General features: G+C 41.4%; 1 protein-coding gene across 6 annotated transcripts in view; it reads left to right on the top strand.

Moving 5' to 3' along the window:
- LOC100763509 (vacuolar protein sorting-associated protein 13B) overlaps nucleotides 1-15,319 on the top strand; it is a 437,125-nt gene that overhangs the window by 198,304 nt on the left and 223,502 nt on the right. For 5 of the 6 annotated variants that reach the window (XM_027431500.2, XM_035449622.1, XM_027431502.2 and 2 more), the window contains 2 exons: nucleotides 1,987-2,395; nucleotides 6,151-6,262. In XM_027431500.2, the coding sequence (XP_027287301.1) occupies nucleotides 1,987-2,395; nucleotides 6,151-6,262 (521 nt within the window). Of the gene's footprint in view, nucleotides 1-1,986; nucleotides 2,396-6,150; nucleotides 6,263-15,319 lie in introns of those variants that run through there. The other variant, XM_027431504.2, reaches the window with a different exon arrangement.

The raw sequence follows: 15,319 nt of genomic DNA, 5'->3' as shown, positions 1-15,319 counted from the left end.
TAGCTGGAAGTACTTTATTTATTGCTGTCTTGAATCCAGACAAGTTTGTACTTCAGTTGTTTTCAGGGTCCAAAATGAATTTAGGCTGCCCCCTAATAAATTTCACAAGTATCAAATGTTTATTTTTAATATGCAAATTATGTTATCAGACATATTTGTTTTAAGTGACACTCTTAAAGTTAATAAAATTCATGAAATTTCAAAATAGAGCTGATGCCTAGTCTACCACGTCACTACAAACATTAATGTCTCCTCAGTGTGTGCGAAATACTTTATATTTTTCATAAAACTCAAAAGGCATAAATACTACCTTTATAAATATTTCATGGAATATTTCTCCTTACATGGAAAGCTTATGTTAGCATTATAGCAAATGCATCTTTTCGTTTAATTTTTAACTTTTCCTAATCGTTTCTTTCGTGCTAGAAGTAGACTCAGAGATGTGGCGTCTGTGTTGGTAGAAACTCTGCTTAGTTTTCTTTTTCTTTACTTGCATGCCCAGTAATATCTATGAGGAGCTTTCTTAGGCAGCAAGTGACTTTATCACGGAGCTCCAGGAAGCATTCTTAATCACTAAATGCCTCCGAGAACCCCAAAATTTTATTGTGAATTCCTTGAAAAATTTTGATGTTTTTCTTTCTGTATTTGAAAAAAAAAAAAAAAAAAGTTGCCCTGAAGTAGGGTTGGAGATCTGTAAGGGACGGCAGGCTCCATGACTAGCCCTTTGGACTGAGTCCTCTACATTGTTACTTCTGTGACATTTCAATAGTCAGCTTTGGCTGTGTATTTAATTCTCCTTATTTAACACAGGTACAACCATTTAAAAAAAATGAGAGCCTTTCCCTTATGTAGCCTATCTTTCAAGAATATTTATATTCTGCGTTTCAAAGACTTTTTTAAAGCACTGATATATTTAAATGCCTGTTATATTCTTTCTGGGGTCTAAATGAAAGCTTATTGTGGTTTGGATTATTTAGATCACTGTAGCCTTCTCCTCCAAGTACAGTTTAGACACCTGGGACTCGGAGCATTGCTGTGGCCTCTTCCACGGGGGTGACGACAGACCCTTTCCCTCCAGCCAGCAGCATAGGGATCAAAATGTGCTCTGTCTTGCTTTACTGTGGTTGTTTCTTCCAAGCAGAGAGAGAAAATAAGGGAGTCAGAGAGTATCTACAAAGAGGAAGTTTGGAGGAGTTACAAGGGTATGAAGGAAGACAGACCACTAAGGGAAAACAATATTTAACATAACACTAAATGATGGTTCCCCATTTTTCCCCAGTGGTCAAGTAATTAACTTTAAGAAAGCATACAAAGTTTTTTTTTTCACCTTTCTTCATTATAAAGCCCACTTTAATAGAAAAATGAGCAGCTTCCAACTGAATGCAGATGGAGAGCACTTACAGAGCATGCGTGAGAACTTTGGCCAGTCCCTAGCAGCACACATGCAAGCATGCAGCCACAAACCAAAGCAAACAGACAAAAGGAAAATAAAATCTCATCAATAATATCTGAACCGCATAGTTATTTCTCTCACCCCTTGTCTGGTTATAGGCGTCAACCTGAAAGAAAGTAGACCACATGGGGCCCTAGGAGGGTCACAGCTTCGGACACACCATGGTGCATTGCTTCCCATATTGTCCTGTTTCTGTAATGTGCACCTTTCATTTTCTTATTCTCTATTTGAGTTCTGTTATTAGTATCACTTCCTGGGCCCTACTATCTAAAAATAATCATCTTGTCTGGAGTTAGGAAGTCTAATTTTATGTTAAGTGATGAGTAAGATAGAATTTTATTTCCTCAGGGAATTCCTAGAGCGCTCAGGTCTGTCAGTCTAATGTGTCCTTGGAAGCTTTTAACTTCTCTGCAGAACTGACCACTCCCGTGTTTATTAAGTATACGATGAACCCAAGTACTGTCTCCTCTTTAAAAAAAAAAAAAAAAAAAAAAAAAATGACATGTGTGTTGTGCTTGCCTTTTGTGGAACAGACAACTACAAAACTCCTGGACGGCTCTCATCAACAGCATGGATTTCTCTCTCTGACATATACAAAAGCCGTGACAAAAAATGTCCGCCACAAGCTAACCTCAAGAAACGAGAGAAGAGGTTTCCACAGGTTGTCAGAGGGCTTCACAGACGGCTCACCTCACTTTCTCCACGAGATTCTTCTTTCTGCTCAGGCGTTTGATATAGTGCTTTGCTTCCCTTTACTTAATGCTATGGCAAGCATATTTCAAACTAAACTACCGAGGGCCCAAAAAGAGAAGAGGAAATCTACCGGACAGCCCATGAGGACCCACACGCTGACTTCCCGAAACTTACCTTTGATTTATATCAATACAAGTGTGATCAGAATTTTTGTTCCCCAAACCGAAGAAACACGGTCAGCTGTCGAAGGTATAGTTTTCTGGTTTCATTTTATTTCATGAGCGTGCATTGTACAGATGGGTGGCTGGGTGGGTTGGATTAAATAACTTTCTCTGACACATTGACAGAAGTTTTATTAATATATGGACATAAGTCTTATTTCACATTTTGGCTTTGTTTTGTTTTGTTTTTCGAGACAGGGTTTCTCTGTATAGCTTTGGAGCCTATCCTGGCACTCGCTCTGGAGACCATGCTGGCTTTGAACTCACAGAGATCCACCTGCCTCTGCCTCCCGAGTGCTGGGATTAAAGGCGTGAGCCACCAACGCCCGGCACTTCTGTAAATCTTACTCTTACTCCATGCATGCTGTGTAGCTGGATGGCTGGGTGGCTGGCCCCTGATGTCCTCCTCTCCTTGTTTTCTTGCTGTTCTTTCTTTGTTTTTCTTTCTATTTATCTTCTCAGCCTGCCAGCCCCTCCTATCATTGCTCCGGCCTCTCTATTGTCTATCCAGCTCTTAAATGTACTTAAATGCCTTTTAAGTCACTTTGAAGAATGTTCTGAGACAGGGAATGTTGCTGAAAGTATCTTCGGTAAGATACACGCCAAAAGCAAAATCTAGCATAATTGAAGAAATCTTAGTAGAAGCAACATTATTATAGATACTGTTAATTGACTGGCTAGTAAAACAGAACTAAGAACAGAATGTTCATTCATTTCATTTTAGAAGTGTTTTGGAAAGAAGTGTTTTGGAATGACATCCTGAGAAGAGTTATTAAATCGAGAATGTCTGATACATAGTCTCAATGAGTTTGATATAATAAATGCAGAAACTCTGTCATAAAATTGGCCCAGTGATGTCTGCCCTTACAGCTGGCCGGTGCGTCACACGGCAGTCTGCGATGACTCGTCAGCTGTGTTTCCCATTCGCAAGCATATGCTCATCATAGTCACACATACTCAACCTACTGCCAACATGGTGGTGACTAATTTAAGCCTTTTGTCGTGTGGCTGTTACAATGGCTGTGACGTTATAAAACTATGATATTGCACAGTGGTAATTTCAGCATGCTTTCAGCTTTAGGTATTTTATTCTACTGAGTTTATGAGAAAGTTAAAAGAGTCTCCCAAACTCAATTATTTTATATTTGACTTGAGAAAATTGGTTTAAAGAGACGAATCTTATGCCGTAATTTCATGAAAATCCACTTTGTTTCTAATTCAAGATACTGAAGCAAGATTATGACTTCAGAATTGTTTATAGCCTTTTCACTTAAAGCACATACTTGTGTACACACACACTCATACACACACCCATGAACCTGTACAGATGACACACAATGCTGTTTTCCCTCCACAAGGATGATCTTTCTGAATTCTAGTTCTTGCTAATGTAAAGCTTGGTAATATGAAACTTTTTAATAACATCTGATAATGATAAAATTATCTTCAACCTTCTAGTGTTTTATTCAGGTAGGCGATTTTGAAACTGCGGATTCAACCTGAGTGTTGTCTGCCTTTTTCACAGTTACCAAGATTCCAAACCCTACAGGTGTTTTACTTCCCAGGTTAGTTTTTATTTCAGCAGTGTCTCCTGTGGTGAGTGGTCCCTGGTTAGGCTCACTTAAAATGGCTGAAGTGAAGAAGGAAGGCGTTGACTTTCATGTTGGAACTGCTTTAAAAGAGAGAGCATTCTCTCACATGTTTCTCCTGTTCAGTGCAGGCTAAATAAGCCAAAAAGGTAGGCCTGTGTGCCTCCAGCCACAACGCAACTGAAGAAATCACTCAAGGCATTTCCTTGACATTTCCTTGCATAGATTCATTGTTTCACTACTATATCTGATTAATGAATGAAAATATAAACTGAGTACTTTCTATAATAAAAGTAGCTTTTTAATTTAATTTATGAATCTTGTCAGTGAGTAGTTGTGTATGTACTTAACTGTGTCACCCTGAGCGTACACTGGGCTCTAACAGGGTCCCCTTCTTGGACCTGGGTTGTACCTAACACAAGTATGTAAGTTTTCTACCGTGTGCACACCATTTACCGCTCGTATTGCTGTTGAGATTTCCCATGGTGGGCTGTGTGTCTGCAGCTTGGAAGGACAGTGAGCAAGTCCCCTGATTGTACTCCTGTGGCATAGTGTATTCCCTAGGCTTACTATTTATTGATTTAATTGATGCCTTCTGCTTAATCAGAGGCTTTACCCACATGGAACTATTAAGCTTGGCATACAATGCGAATTCTGTGGAATGTAAACACTGCTGATAGTATGAGGACCTATAATCCAGCCAGACCTCCTGTCATTTGAAAGTGGCACAGCTGTGTGAGACGTAGGTTTCTGTTTGATCTTTTGTGCAATGGGCTTTTTAGATGACTGTGTTTATGGAGATGTCCACATGCTGGCCTTCATTATGATAGCTCATCTCCCTCGCTCCCACTTGCCCCCCCCCACCCCACTCCCGGCCACCGCAGCGTCTTCTCCTGATATACTCATCCTCCCAGCCTTGCCGTCCAGCTTTATTCTGCTTTCTCATTTTCTCAACTCTGACTTTCTTTTTTTGGACTAATCAAAGTCAGACCATACCAAGTGTGCTGCTAAAGCAGCTGGAAATAATCTCCCAGCTCTTGCCTTCTTTGGGCAGCACAGTTTGGGAAACGCGGATTGCGCCTTTGTAGGACCTTTTGGAGGCCTGGCACCCAGCCCTTCTCTGTTCTGTCTGTGGCAGATCCTAGCGGTTCCTTGAGAAAAAGCAGGAGGTTTCTTTTGTTCCTCATGCTTTCCGCTAATATTCCCACCACCACCTGTCTCAGTGGAGCCTCACGAGAGGCAGCCAGGTATATTAGCACTTAGCTGTATTAGTGGCCGTGTATTGACTTACGGTGCAGAAAGTTGTACACTATGTTTATAATGTTTAACTAATAACTAAACAGCTCTTGTAGCTGACTGACTGTTTGAAGTCACTGGATTTAATGAACAGGGTCCTTAAAAAGCCCATCCCTTCCAAATTACCTGAAGTAGATGTGGGTTGCATGAAAAATAAGTGTGAGCGTTATAAGAGCGCAAGGTGACATAATTTCTCACTCAATGCAAAGGGAAGAATCAGGGCTGAGTTGTCTGCTTAATCTAGGCCATCACTTTGGTTTTTTACACTCTTCTCATCTTCATCAAAAAGTGAAGCCTGTTCCCTTAGCCCTTTCCCAGGTGCAGTCCTTGCAATTCAAGACACCTCTGATGACAAGCTAGGATGTTTTGTCACGTCACATTGAATCCTTAGCCCTTTGCCATCTTCAACGTTGGAGCCATCCCTCTTCTCTTAGATTTTCTGACATGCTGTGTGTAATTGTGATATGTTTAGTTACCACTACACATTTAAATTTAAATGACTGAGAATGCTTGTTGACTTGTTGATAGTGTGTTGTATGTTTGTAATGTTAAATTTCCAGACCTGAAAATTGCTTTCAGAAACTCCACAGTAGTATGATTGTAGGATCAACTCATCTTAGGCCTTTAGTATTATATACATACACTGAATAATAACAGCATATTGTTACATTGAGGTAAGGTTGGTTAATTTTTAATTGTGGTAAACAGAAAACCACAAAATAGGACGAAAGGGAAACAGACATCAAAAAGCATCAAATTCTTCATTCTGAGTGTAGTTCTTTTGTTGTTTCTTTTCTCATTTACTGGCCTGGTTGTAAGGCATTTCATCCATTTCCTCAAATATCCCTCATTATACATCAGAGACCCACTGTGCTCGTGTCTCCTCCTCTCATTGCAGTGAACCAGGCCGCAAAGGAAGACACGTTGGTGTTGAAGGTTGGTTCTGTTGCCATGGCGCCTCAGGCTGATAACCCGCTTGGCAGACCTGTCCTCAGGAAAGACATTTACCAGTGAGTTGACCTTCCTTACATTCAACCTTGTAGTAATTGTGTCCTGCAAAATACAGTAAATCTTGCTTGGTTTGGCCTCCAGAAATACTTTTCACTGGGGATCTTTTGATATTCCAGACCAGGCTTTTCTGATTTTCCTCAGTTGTGGGTTTTTAAATTCATTCAGACAAATCAAGTATTCCTGTGAAGTGTTGATGAATAGCAGAGTAAGTACCAAGTCGCCGTAAACTGAGGAAGCATAACTTGGAAAACTTTAGCAGCCCTCATGTTTGACCAAAGCTCTAATCACAAGAGAAAATGAGGCCCTTTCTAGAACAACCACATGCTACTGGGGTCTTGTTGTATCAAAGTGAAGTGTTTTCTTAATTTAAGCATAAGCCATTATTTGAAGTGTGGGCCTGTGGATGTCATATGGATCAAAGCTGTAAAGAAAAGCAAACTTCTAAGGAGAAATTTCACAGTAAACACTTTCTGTGCAAATGCCGGGCTCTGGCTTCTGTCACCAAGTATTTGCAAACCACACCAAGCATATACGGATGACTCCACTGCTGAGCACATGCAACAGGCATGGTAAAAAATAATACATCACTCGCACTGAGGTTGGCACTGCTGCCAGGCGTAGACATACAATTGCAAAACTCGCCAATTGAGAACAGTCCCAGAATTACAGACGAACAAGTGGGGTTCCCACTCTGGCCGCTGGTCCAGACTCTTCGGATGCCATGCTTCATCTTTTAAAACTGAAATGCCCTCCTGCTCTCCAGTAGTCACAGCTGTGAGAAGGTTCCAACTTAAATATCACATTTACCACCTGGAACATGTCAGTCAGGGTCTCACTGTACACTCAAAGTTGACCCCAAAAGTCTTGATCCTACTGCTTCAGCATCACTGTCCCCCAAGTCCTGAGATCATAGCTGTGCACCACAGTACCCATGATGCAGTTTCAAAAAGACCATCTTTAAATGGACACAGATTTCATTTATAAAGTTTTTCCAGTTTGCTCTGATTTACGTATTGATATCTTCCTTATGTTACTGTTTTCTGTAGGTTATAGTAATTACCTTCTTAGCTCTTATTTAGTTAAGTTTATATAAAATTCCAAGGATATCAGAACTTGTGAGGCTTTGAGAATTTTCTAATACATCTTCTGTGGAGTTTTAAAAATTAAAAATGGGAGCCATAAAGAATTGGTTGTTGTTTGTGTAATGATGAGTTGGCCTGAGAGCTGCCAAGGCTGCTGGCATGAAGCTCCGTCATAGAGTGCTCACTAGCCAGACTGAGTCCAGGCTTCAGTCCCCAGCCTTGTGATAGGAGAGAGGAGGGGAAGGGTTAGGGCTATAGGAGTCCCTCCACACACTTATTTTCTGTGATTTGGAGAAGATCTTATTTTACTTTTAAAGAAAAAAAAAAATCTGTGTCAAAAGATCCTGTTAGATTCCTTCCCTTCTCTTCATCTTCAAACCCTTGCAGATTTGCGCCCTTATTGTTTGGAACTCGGGATTATATGCAGTGAGATGATTCCCTTAGGGTTGCTTCCTGTCTTCCTGTCCATCCTGGGCTGGTTGTTAGCTTTCTTCATGGACTTTGAGAGCACTGCCTTTAATGTCAGCATCCCTTGCGGGGTGGGGAGGGCTTTCCTTCCCTTTTCTTCTTTTTCCTTTTATTTTTTTCTCTTCTCTTACCTATGTTTGCTCTCCTGGCTCAGGAGAAATTGAATTCAAAGCATTTATAGTAACTTTGAAGTCACACACACACTAGGCTTGCACTTTGTGCCAGAGTGTCAAACATCATAGAATTCTGGAGCCAAGAGCCATGCTAGGAAGAGCTCACATTCTAGGTCATTTTCATGTAACTAAAGTAAAGGTTAACCCAGAAACTCACCAAAAACATTTCAGGGTCTCATTGAGATGCTGTGTCCTCCGCATCAGAGAACAGAACCACATAGGCATGAAGTAATGAGTAGGAGGGGCTCGTTGGGAATAGATACACACACATAAAGAAAAAGACCCAGGACTGTGTTTATTTTTCAATGAATATTTAAACCAGAAATCTCACTGGGCAAGGCTGCGAAGATTCATATTGTGTGATTCCTGAGTATAGGAACATTCTGAACACAAAGATTCACAACAAAAGTGGATTGCTACTTCTCGTGTTAGGGAATGAGGAAAACAATGGTAGTTGTATTAACAATGAAAGTATTCAGTTTGATTCATTATAATGTTCCTGAATTCGGTAGCAAAGGCAGTGTTTAAAAAATGTGAGAGCTCACAGTTCCTGGTGTTGAGATTTAGGTCAAACCAAAGCAGAAGCTTATCCATATCCTTCTGGGGTTTTATGGAATGATTATCACCTAAATAAGATTATTTATAGTTTTGGCCTTTGGAGGCCTTCATCCCTTTCTCCCTTAGGAACTAAATAAAAAATCCTATCATAATTTTGTCTTGTTCTTTCATGGGACATAGCCCCACTTAACCTCAGTCGCTTTCAAGTACACTCATAATACTCTGGAGAGAGAAAAACTTTAGGAGCTGGGCATAAATATACATTTATACATATGTAGATATGCATATGCTACTCTCTCTCTCTCTCTCTCTCTGGCTTTCTCTCTCTCTGGCTGTCTCTGTCTCTGTCTCTGTCTCTCTCTCTCTCTCTCTCTGTGTGTGTGTGTGTGTGTGTGTGTGTGTGTGTGTGTGTGTGTGTGTGTGTGTGTGTGTTCGTGATACCATAAAACCACCCTTAAACATTTCTGGTGGGAATGCAAAGTGTATTGAGCGGTTTCCTTTAAGACTACAGATAGTTCTGATAGGGTGCAGCAATTCTACTGCATACCCACATGCAACACAAAAGTTTATAGCAGAACCATTCATAATAGTTTACATTTTTTAAAGTGAAAACAACCTGAAGGCCCATCACGACGATGAATGGAAAACCTGAATATTGCTGTACTAGGGAGAGCCTGTGAATACACAGGGAAGCCCTGTCTTGGGGACAGTTAACCAAAGATGATATGATACAACTCAAGTTGCAAATCCATGCCACCCTGAGTATGGAGAGGTGTGTCGGGCAGTGTTGGCTTTAGTGTCTCTTTGTCTACTTTATACATAATAACAATTATATCAAAGAAGCAGGGAAATGTGACCTCTTAACTGAAACAAATAAATCAAAATGAAGTCAGTAAGAGAAAAGACCACCAAATGACAATATTGCCTCCCTTAATTGATCTCAGTTTTCATGTTTTGAGACATGGTTTCTCACCAAACTGGACTAGCTGACAAGCAGTTTCCAGGCATCTGCCTGTCTCCGTATCCTCAGTGTTGAGATGATAGGTGTCGTTGTCACACCTGGCTTGTTCTCTGAGTGCTGGGGATTTTAACTCAGGTCCTCAGGCCTGCATGGCAAGTAAATCCCCTTAGCCCCAGTGTTAATTTTTTAAATTTAATTATACCAAAGTATATGCACTAGGAAATGGAGATTTTCTTCTTACCAGTACTTATTCCAAATACCAACGACTGCTTTCTGTTAGGTTCACTGTTCGTACTCAGGTCAATTCTGTTTTAGCCCACTTTCCTCTGTATGTGTGTCTCTGTTGTGTTAAGTAGTAGTGTGTCCTCTACGTAGCATTTTCCAAGATGTATTTGTGTTAGTTCATTGTAGTCACCTTCTCATGTCATTCTATTCAGAAAAACATGCCCTTTTAAAACTAGTATTTTGTACAGCATAGGGCCAAAGATTATTTTACCACTGACTTTTGTTTTGAACCAACTAGCTATTCAGGTAGCTCTTTAACTTAAACTAACCCATCTCTACTCATCTACTGTGGCTTTTTCGTCTGCCTCTGTCTCCCTGCACCCAGCTAGCGACTCCACCTTCTCCCCCCAGAGCGCTCTCTGTCCAGAAGTCCCACCCATACCTCCTGCCCTTCATGTTTTCATTCCGCCAGTCACAGTGACGCTTCTTCACGCAGTGTAAAGGGATATTCCACAGCAGAGTTTTTATTGTGAACAAGTTGACCCTGAAGGTGTTGTAGATTCTGAACATGTTTTCAATAAATACTTTTATTTATATAATGCATGTCAATCATATCTGCTACTGCCTCAGCCTCTCATTCTTACTGTCTTCAACCCAATGCCCCCAACTCCACTCCCACTTTTGTTGTTGTTGTTAATTAGATAGCCTCATCCTGTTAATATTGCTCTGTGAAAATGGGGGTGTGGCCATCGCCAAGACCAGGAGCAGCCTACCCCAGCCAGGCCTCCACTGCCAATTGGTGGCCCACAGCTACCAATGTCTCCTCCAGTGTATGTGGTTTTCATTTAGTGTTGAACATTATCATTTTAAAAATTCTGAAGGATTCCAGTCTTTGTTTTTTTCTGAAGTCCTGTTCCATTTTGAAACTTTTTGTGATCATTTTATTTCAATTTCAGGTTCTCTTTCAGTGGTCATCTGTAGCTGTGACTGACCAACCCCTTCCCCTGTGTGTTTTTACAAGCTCTGAAATGACTCATCACCAGATACAAATATTAACATAGATTTATCTGACAAATAAAACCAATGTATATTATTCTTATTTTATAGATAGCTTTAATCATCTTGAGTGAGGTAACCCAGACCCAGAAAGATAGACATGGCATACACTCATTCATAAGTAGGTAATGACTGAACAGTAAAGGATAACCATGCTATAAGCCACAGACCCAGAGAGGCTAAGTAACAAGGAGGACCCAATCCAGGAAGCATGGATTTCCCTGGGAAGGGGAAGTAGAGAAGGTCTCCTGGGTGGACGGGGGTAGGTGGAGCATGGGAACTCAAGGGTTCGGGTTTCAGGGTGGGCTCAGGGGGCAGTGCTGAGAGAGATGACTGGAAATGGGGACTCTGTGGGGTCAGGTAGAGGCCTGATGCAAGGGAGACTCCCAGCAGTCTGCAAGGATTACCCCGGCTAAGACTCCTGGCAGCCGTGGATGCAGAACCTGAACTGGCCATTCCCATGATTGGTTGGTGACTAGCCTGGTTGTCACCAGAGCATCTTCATCCAGTGTCTGACTGATGACGGCAGATTCTGAAACCCATGGCCAAACATTGGGCTGACCTCCAAAAGTCCTGTTGAGGAGGAGGGAATGTAGGAGCCAAGGGGGTCAGGGGCATAGGAGGAGACCCCACAGAAACAGCTTGTCTGGTTCTTGCGAGCTCAGAGTCTGAACCAAAAACCAGAGCAGCCTGTATGGGACCAAATAGACACCAGTGTAGCTTGGTGTATCTGTGGGATTCCTGGCAATGGCAGCAGGGGCTGCCCCTGGCTCTTGGGAACCTATTCCTCGTGCTGGGTTGCCTTGCCCAGCCTGAACACAGGGGAAAGTGCTTTGTCTTAGACAGCTTCACAGGCCATGTTTTGCTGCTGCCCAGGAGAGGCCGGCCCCTTTCTGAGTGAATACGGTGTAGGGGTGGGGTGGGTTGATGCAGGGTGCAGGCGAGATGGGAGGAGAGGATGTAAAATAAATAAATTTTAAAAATAGATAGTTCTAATTCTTTTTTTCCTTAAGAAGTTTGGCTATCAGTCTTGTTCTGTGTCACAATTATACAAGGAGGCAAAGTGAAGCTGTTCTATTTTTCCTCTGGACCTTTAAGTAGTCGTACTAATTAATCAGCTTTCAAAATAAATTTGAAGTAGTAAATTCAGCATTTTTAGAAAATGGAGTTGTAGATTGTGTTTTCACATGCCAAAATTATGTCAAAATTAATCAGCATGTCATGAAGATTTCTAGTTATTTTTCTACACACTCGTCCCATACAGTTGAGAAATACTGAGCTTCCTTTGTATCTGAGACCGAATCTTACAGAACTAATAAATGTGGGAGCCATTTCAGCTCTCTTGATTATCTATATCATTATGCTATCTATTGTCTAGAAAGTCAGAAAAGCTTTGAGTATCGATTCTAGAAAATAATTAACTAAACTGGGTGTAACAATATGCTTTTAAAACCAGTTATAAGGTAACATATGTTAAAAGAATTTTGAAAGATTAAAATCTTTTGTGGCACTTTTAATAGTTTCTTTTTTATTTTTTTTTATTAATTTATTTTTTACATTCCAATCTCAGCTCTCCCTCCCTCCACTCCCTGTACCTCCCATCTGCTCCTTGGAGAGGGTAAGACCTCCCCTAGGAAGTCTACTAAGTCTGTCCCATCATCTCCTTGAGGCAGGACCAAGGCCCCTCTCCACCCCACACCCCTGTGTCTAGGCTGGGCAAGGTATCTCTCCATATAGCATGGGCTCCACTAAGTCAGTCTGTGCATTAGAGTCAGATCTTGGACCCACTGCCAGTGGCCTCATATATTGTCCCAGCCACACCATTGTCACCTATATAGTTTGTTTAGCAGTTTCTTACCTTTCCTCTGGTTCTCAGGAAAGCCACGTCTTTTTTTTTGTATTGGACGTTCATGAACTGTCTCATTCAACTTTACGTCCATGCCCCAAATACTCATGTGTCTTGATGAATTGCATTTTCTCCAGCCAATTCTTTGATATAGGCGTTCATCTGGCAGTCATGTTTAATGAATTCATTACTTAATGGATTGGAATCTGGTCTTTTGTTTTTCTCCAGGCAGAAGTTATTCTCTTAAAAAAATGTGTACATGTTATATGAAGATTACTTAGGAATTTTGGTGTACTAGGAGATGTCTTTTGTAAATGAGACTTCTGACTTGGACTATGATAGTTTAGTCCACTAACTACAGTTTAGTTTGAAAGAATTCTGAAAAGTCTTGGGAGTTGAAGGCCAGCCTGGGCTGTGTGAGGACTACTCGTTTAGAGGAAGTGAGGGAAGGAAGGAAGGGAGGGAGGGAGGGAGGAAGGAAGAAAGGAAGGATCACCATTTTGTTTCTACCGTTAGGAAACTTACCAGTGTTGATCCCCTCTGCAGATGAGTACACAGACCCTGTTTCTGATACAATTGCATCTTTCTGAGCAGCTTTTGAACAAGGGCTGCTCTCTGAGCTTGAGACAGCAGCATAAGGTGCAGACTGTGTAGTCAAACATGTCTTCTTGTGCAGATGCTGAGAAAATGTCACCTCTGTTACAAAAAATTCACTTGATGACCAATATTTTGATTGCATTACAGTTTAGCACAAAACTTCATGTTTCCTGAATGCAAACTTTATTTTTTTTTATTGAGGTTGACAGATGTTTATAAGATACAGCTTAAAAGCTTAAATTTTATTGACATTCATGTATTATTTATTGAGTTTCTAAAAAATATTTAATTAGTTTTTGTGTGCATTGGTGCTTTGCCTGTGTGAGGGTGTTGGGTCCCCTAGAACGGTAGTTATGGACAGTTGTGAGCCGCCATGTGGGTGCTGGGAATTGAATCACGGTCCTCTAGAAGGGCAGACAGTGCTCTTCACCTCCATGTCTCCAGCTGCCTTTTTATTGTGTTTTTAAAAGCATAATTATTCAAAGTCTGGCAGGTAGACAACTAACTGTCTTACCCAGTTCTTCTCAAAGATAATCTCAATTGTTGTGTCCTACGTGTTGCCAGAAGTCTTTACAGTGGCAACTGTCACTTCCGCAGGGCTTAGGTTCCAACTGTGGAGGAGAACATTGACGTGACTGAGCAGCTGGGGGCCGAGGGGACCTGTGCTGTTCAGTTCACATTGATGTCAGCTGTACACCAAAGCACATGGATAGAAGAACTCACAGCCGAGCTTATGATCATTAATCACATGACCTTAACATCAGTAATCACCAGTCTCGGTTGTCTGTAAAGGGGACGTATTTAAAAACAGGATCGTATGCAGGTTGTAGAGAGAGCTCGTCACTTGAGAGCACCTGCTGCTCCTGCAGAGGACCTGTGATTGGATCCAAGCACCCACAAGGTGCTTCATAACTGCCTGTAACTCTAGTTCCAGGGGACGCAGCACCCTCTTGTGACCCCTGTGAGCACAAGGGACACTCATGGTGCACAAGCATACATGCAGGCAAACACTCACACACATAAAATGAATTTTAAAAACAGGGAAGTATTTTTTCCAGGAGTTGTCATCTTAAGCTTTCTTTTCCGATGGCGAATGGAGCTCATTTCCATCACTGTTCCTCTCTGTAGTGTGCTAGGGCTAACTCTCTATTTTAATGGGGAGCTATGGTTTCCAGATGCAGGCTTGATATTAAATTCTACAAATTCTTCCAAAATGTGCACTCTTTCCTCCTCTCAGTCTCTGATTGCCTTCTAATTCTGAATATATGAATGTTCTCAAAAGTGTCATTGTGTTGGATTTCATCAAGTTATGTTCCACTGTCCAGTGATGTTATGTCCCTAATCTTAGGATACTGGGTGTTGGCCACAAACTGCTCCCTTTACAAGTCAGACTAGCTCCAAAGGGTGGGTATTTAGAGGAACTTGCCTCTAAAAGCTTTGTTTAAAAATACTATTGGCAGAGTTTTGGTCCTTGTCATGTTCTTCAGCTGATCTAGCTGAGGGCTTGAGATTTACATGTGGCTCTAACTAAAGTAACTACGACTTTTGCGGCTTCCTCTGGCAGGATATAAGTTTCCATGCATCTGTGTCTGCTGCCAGAGCTTCCTCAAAATGACCCTAAGCCCCACTGCCACAAGTCGTAGGACGTTTATAGAATGTGTTTCACCTTTGCAATGAGCCCTTTTTCTTCATTCTTGTAACTCATATTGGAAAGGAGCTACAGAGTAGCAGGCTATGCTTGTGATCCTATCATGAGTTTCTTAATTGGGGAAAAAAGAAATCTATCTTGTGACTCTTTCAAATGCCCTTGGGCTTGTGAGGTTCACGGAATGTGGGGTGTATCAATTCCCAATTGGAGGCTTTCCTTAAGGCACTAACGTTTTCATGCCAATTTAATATATAAACATTTATGGGCTTAAACATAAAAGAGAAGCAGCAAAATGTACCTTTAAAATGTCCCCAAAGGGTCAGTAAGACGGCTCAGCCAGTGGAGGAGCTTCCCACCAATTCTGGCAACCTGAGTTCAATCCCTGGGACCCACATAGTAAAGGAGATAACCAGCCGGAAAAAGCTGTCCCCGTGTGTGCACT

The sequence above is a fragment of the Cricetulus griseus genome, chromosome 10, assembly GCF_003668045.3.
Source record: "Cricetulus griseus strain 17A/GY chromosome 10, alternate assembly CriGri-PICRH-1.0, whole genome shotgun sequence".
Lineage (NCBI taxonomy): Eukaryota > Metazoa > Chordata > Mammalia > Rodentia > Cricetidae > Cricetulus > Cricetulus griseus.
Note: the sequence above shows the minus strand (reverse complement) of the source record. Positions and strands in the feature narration are given on the sequence as shown.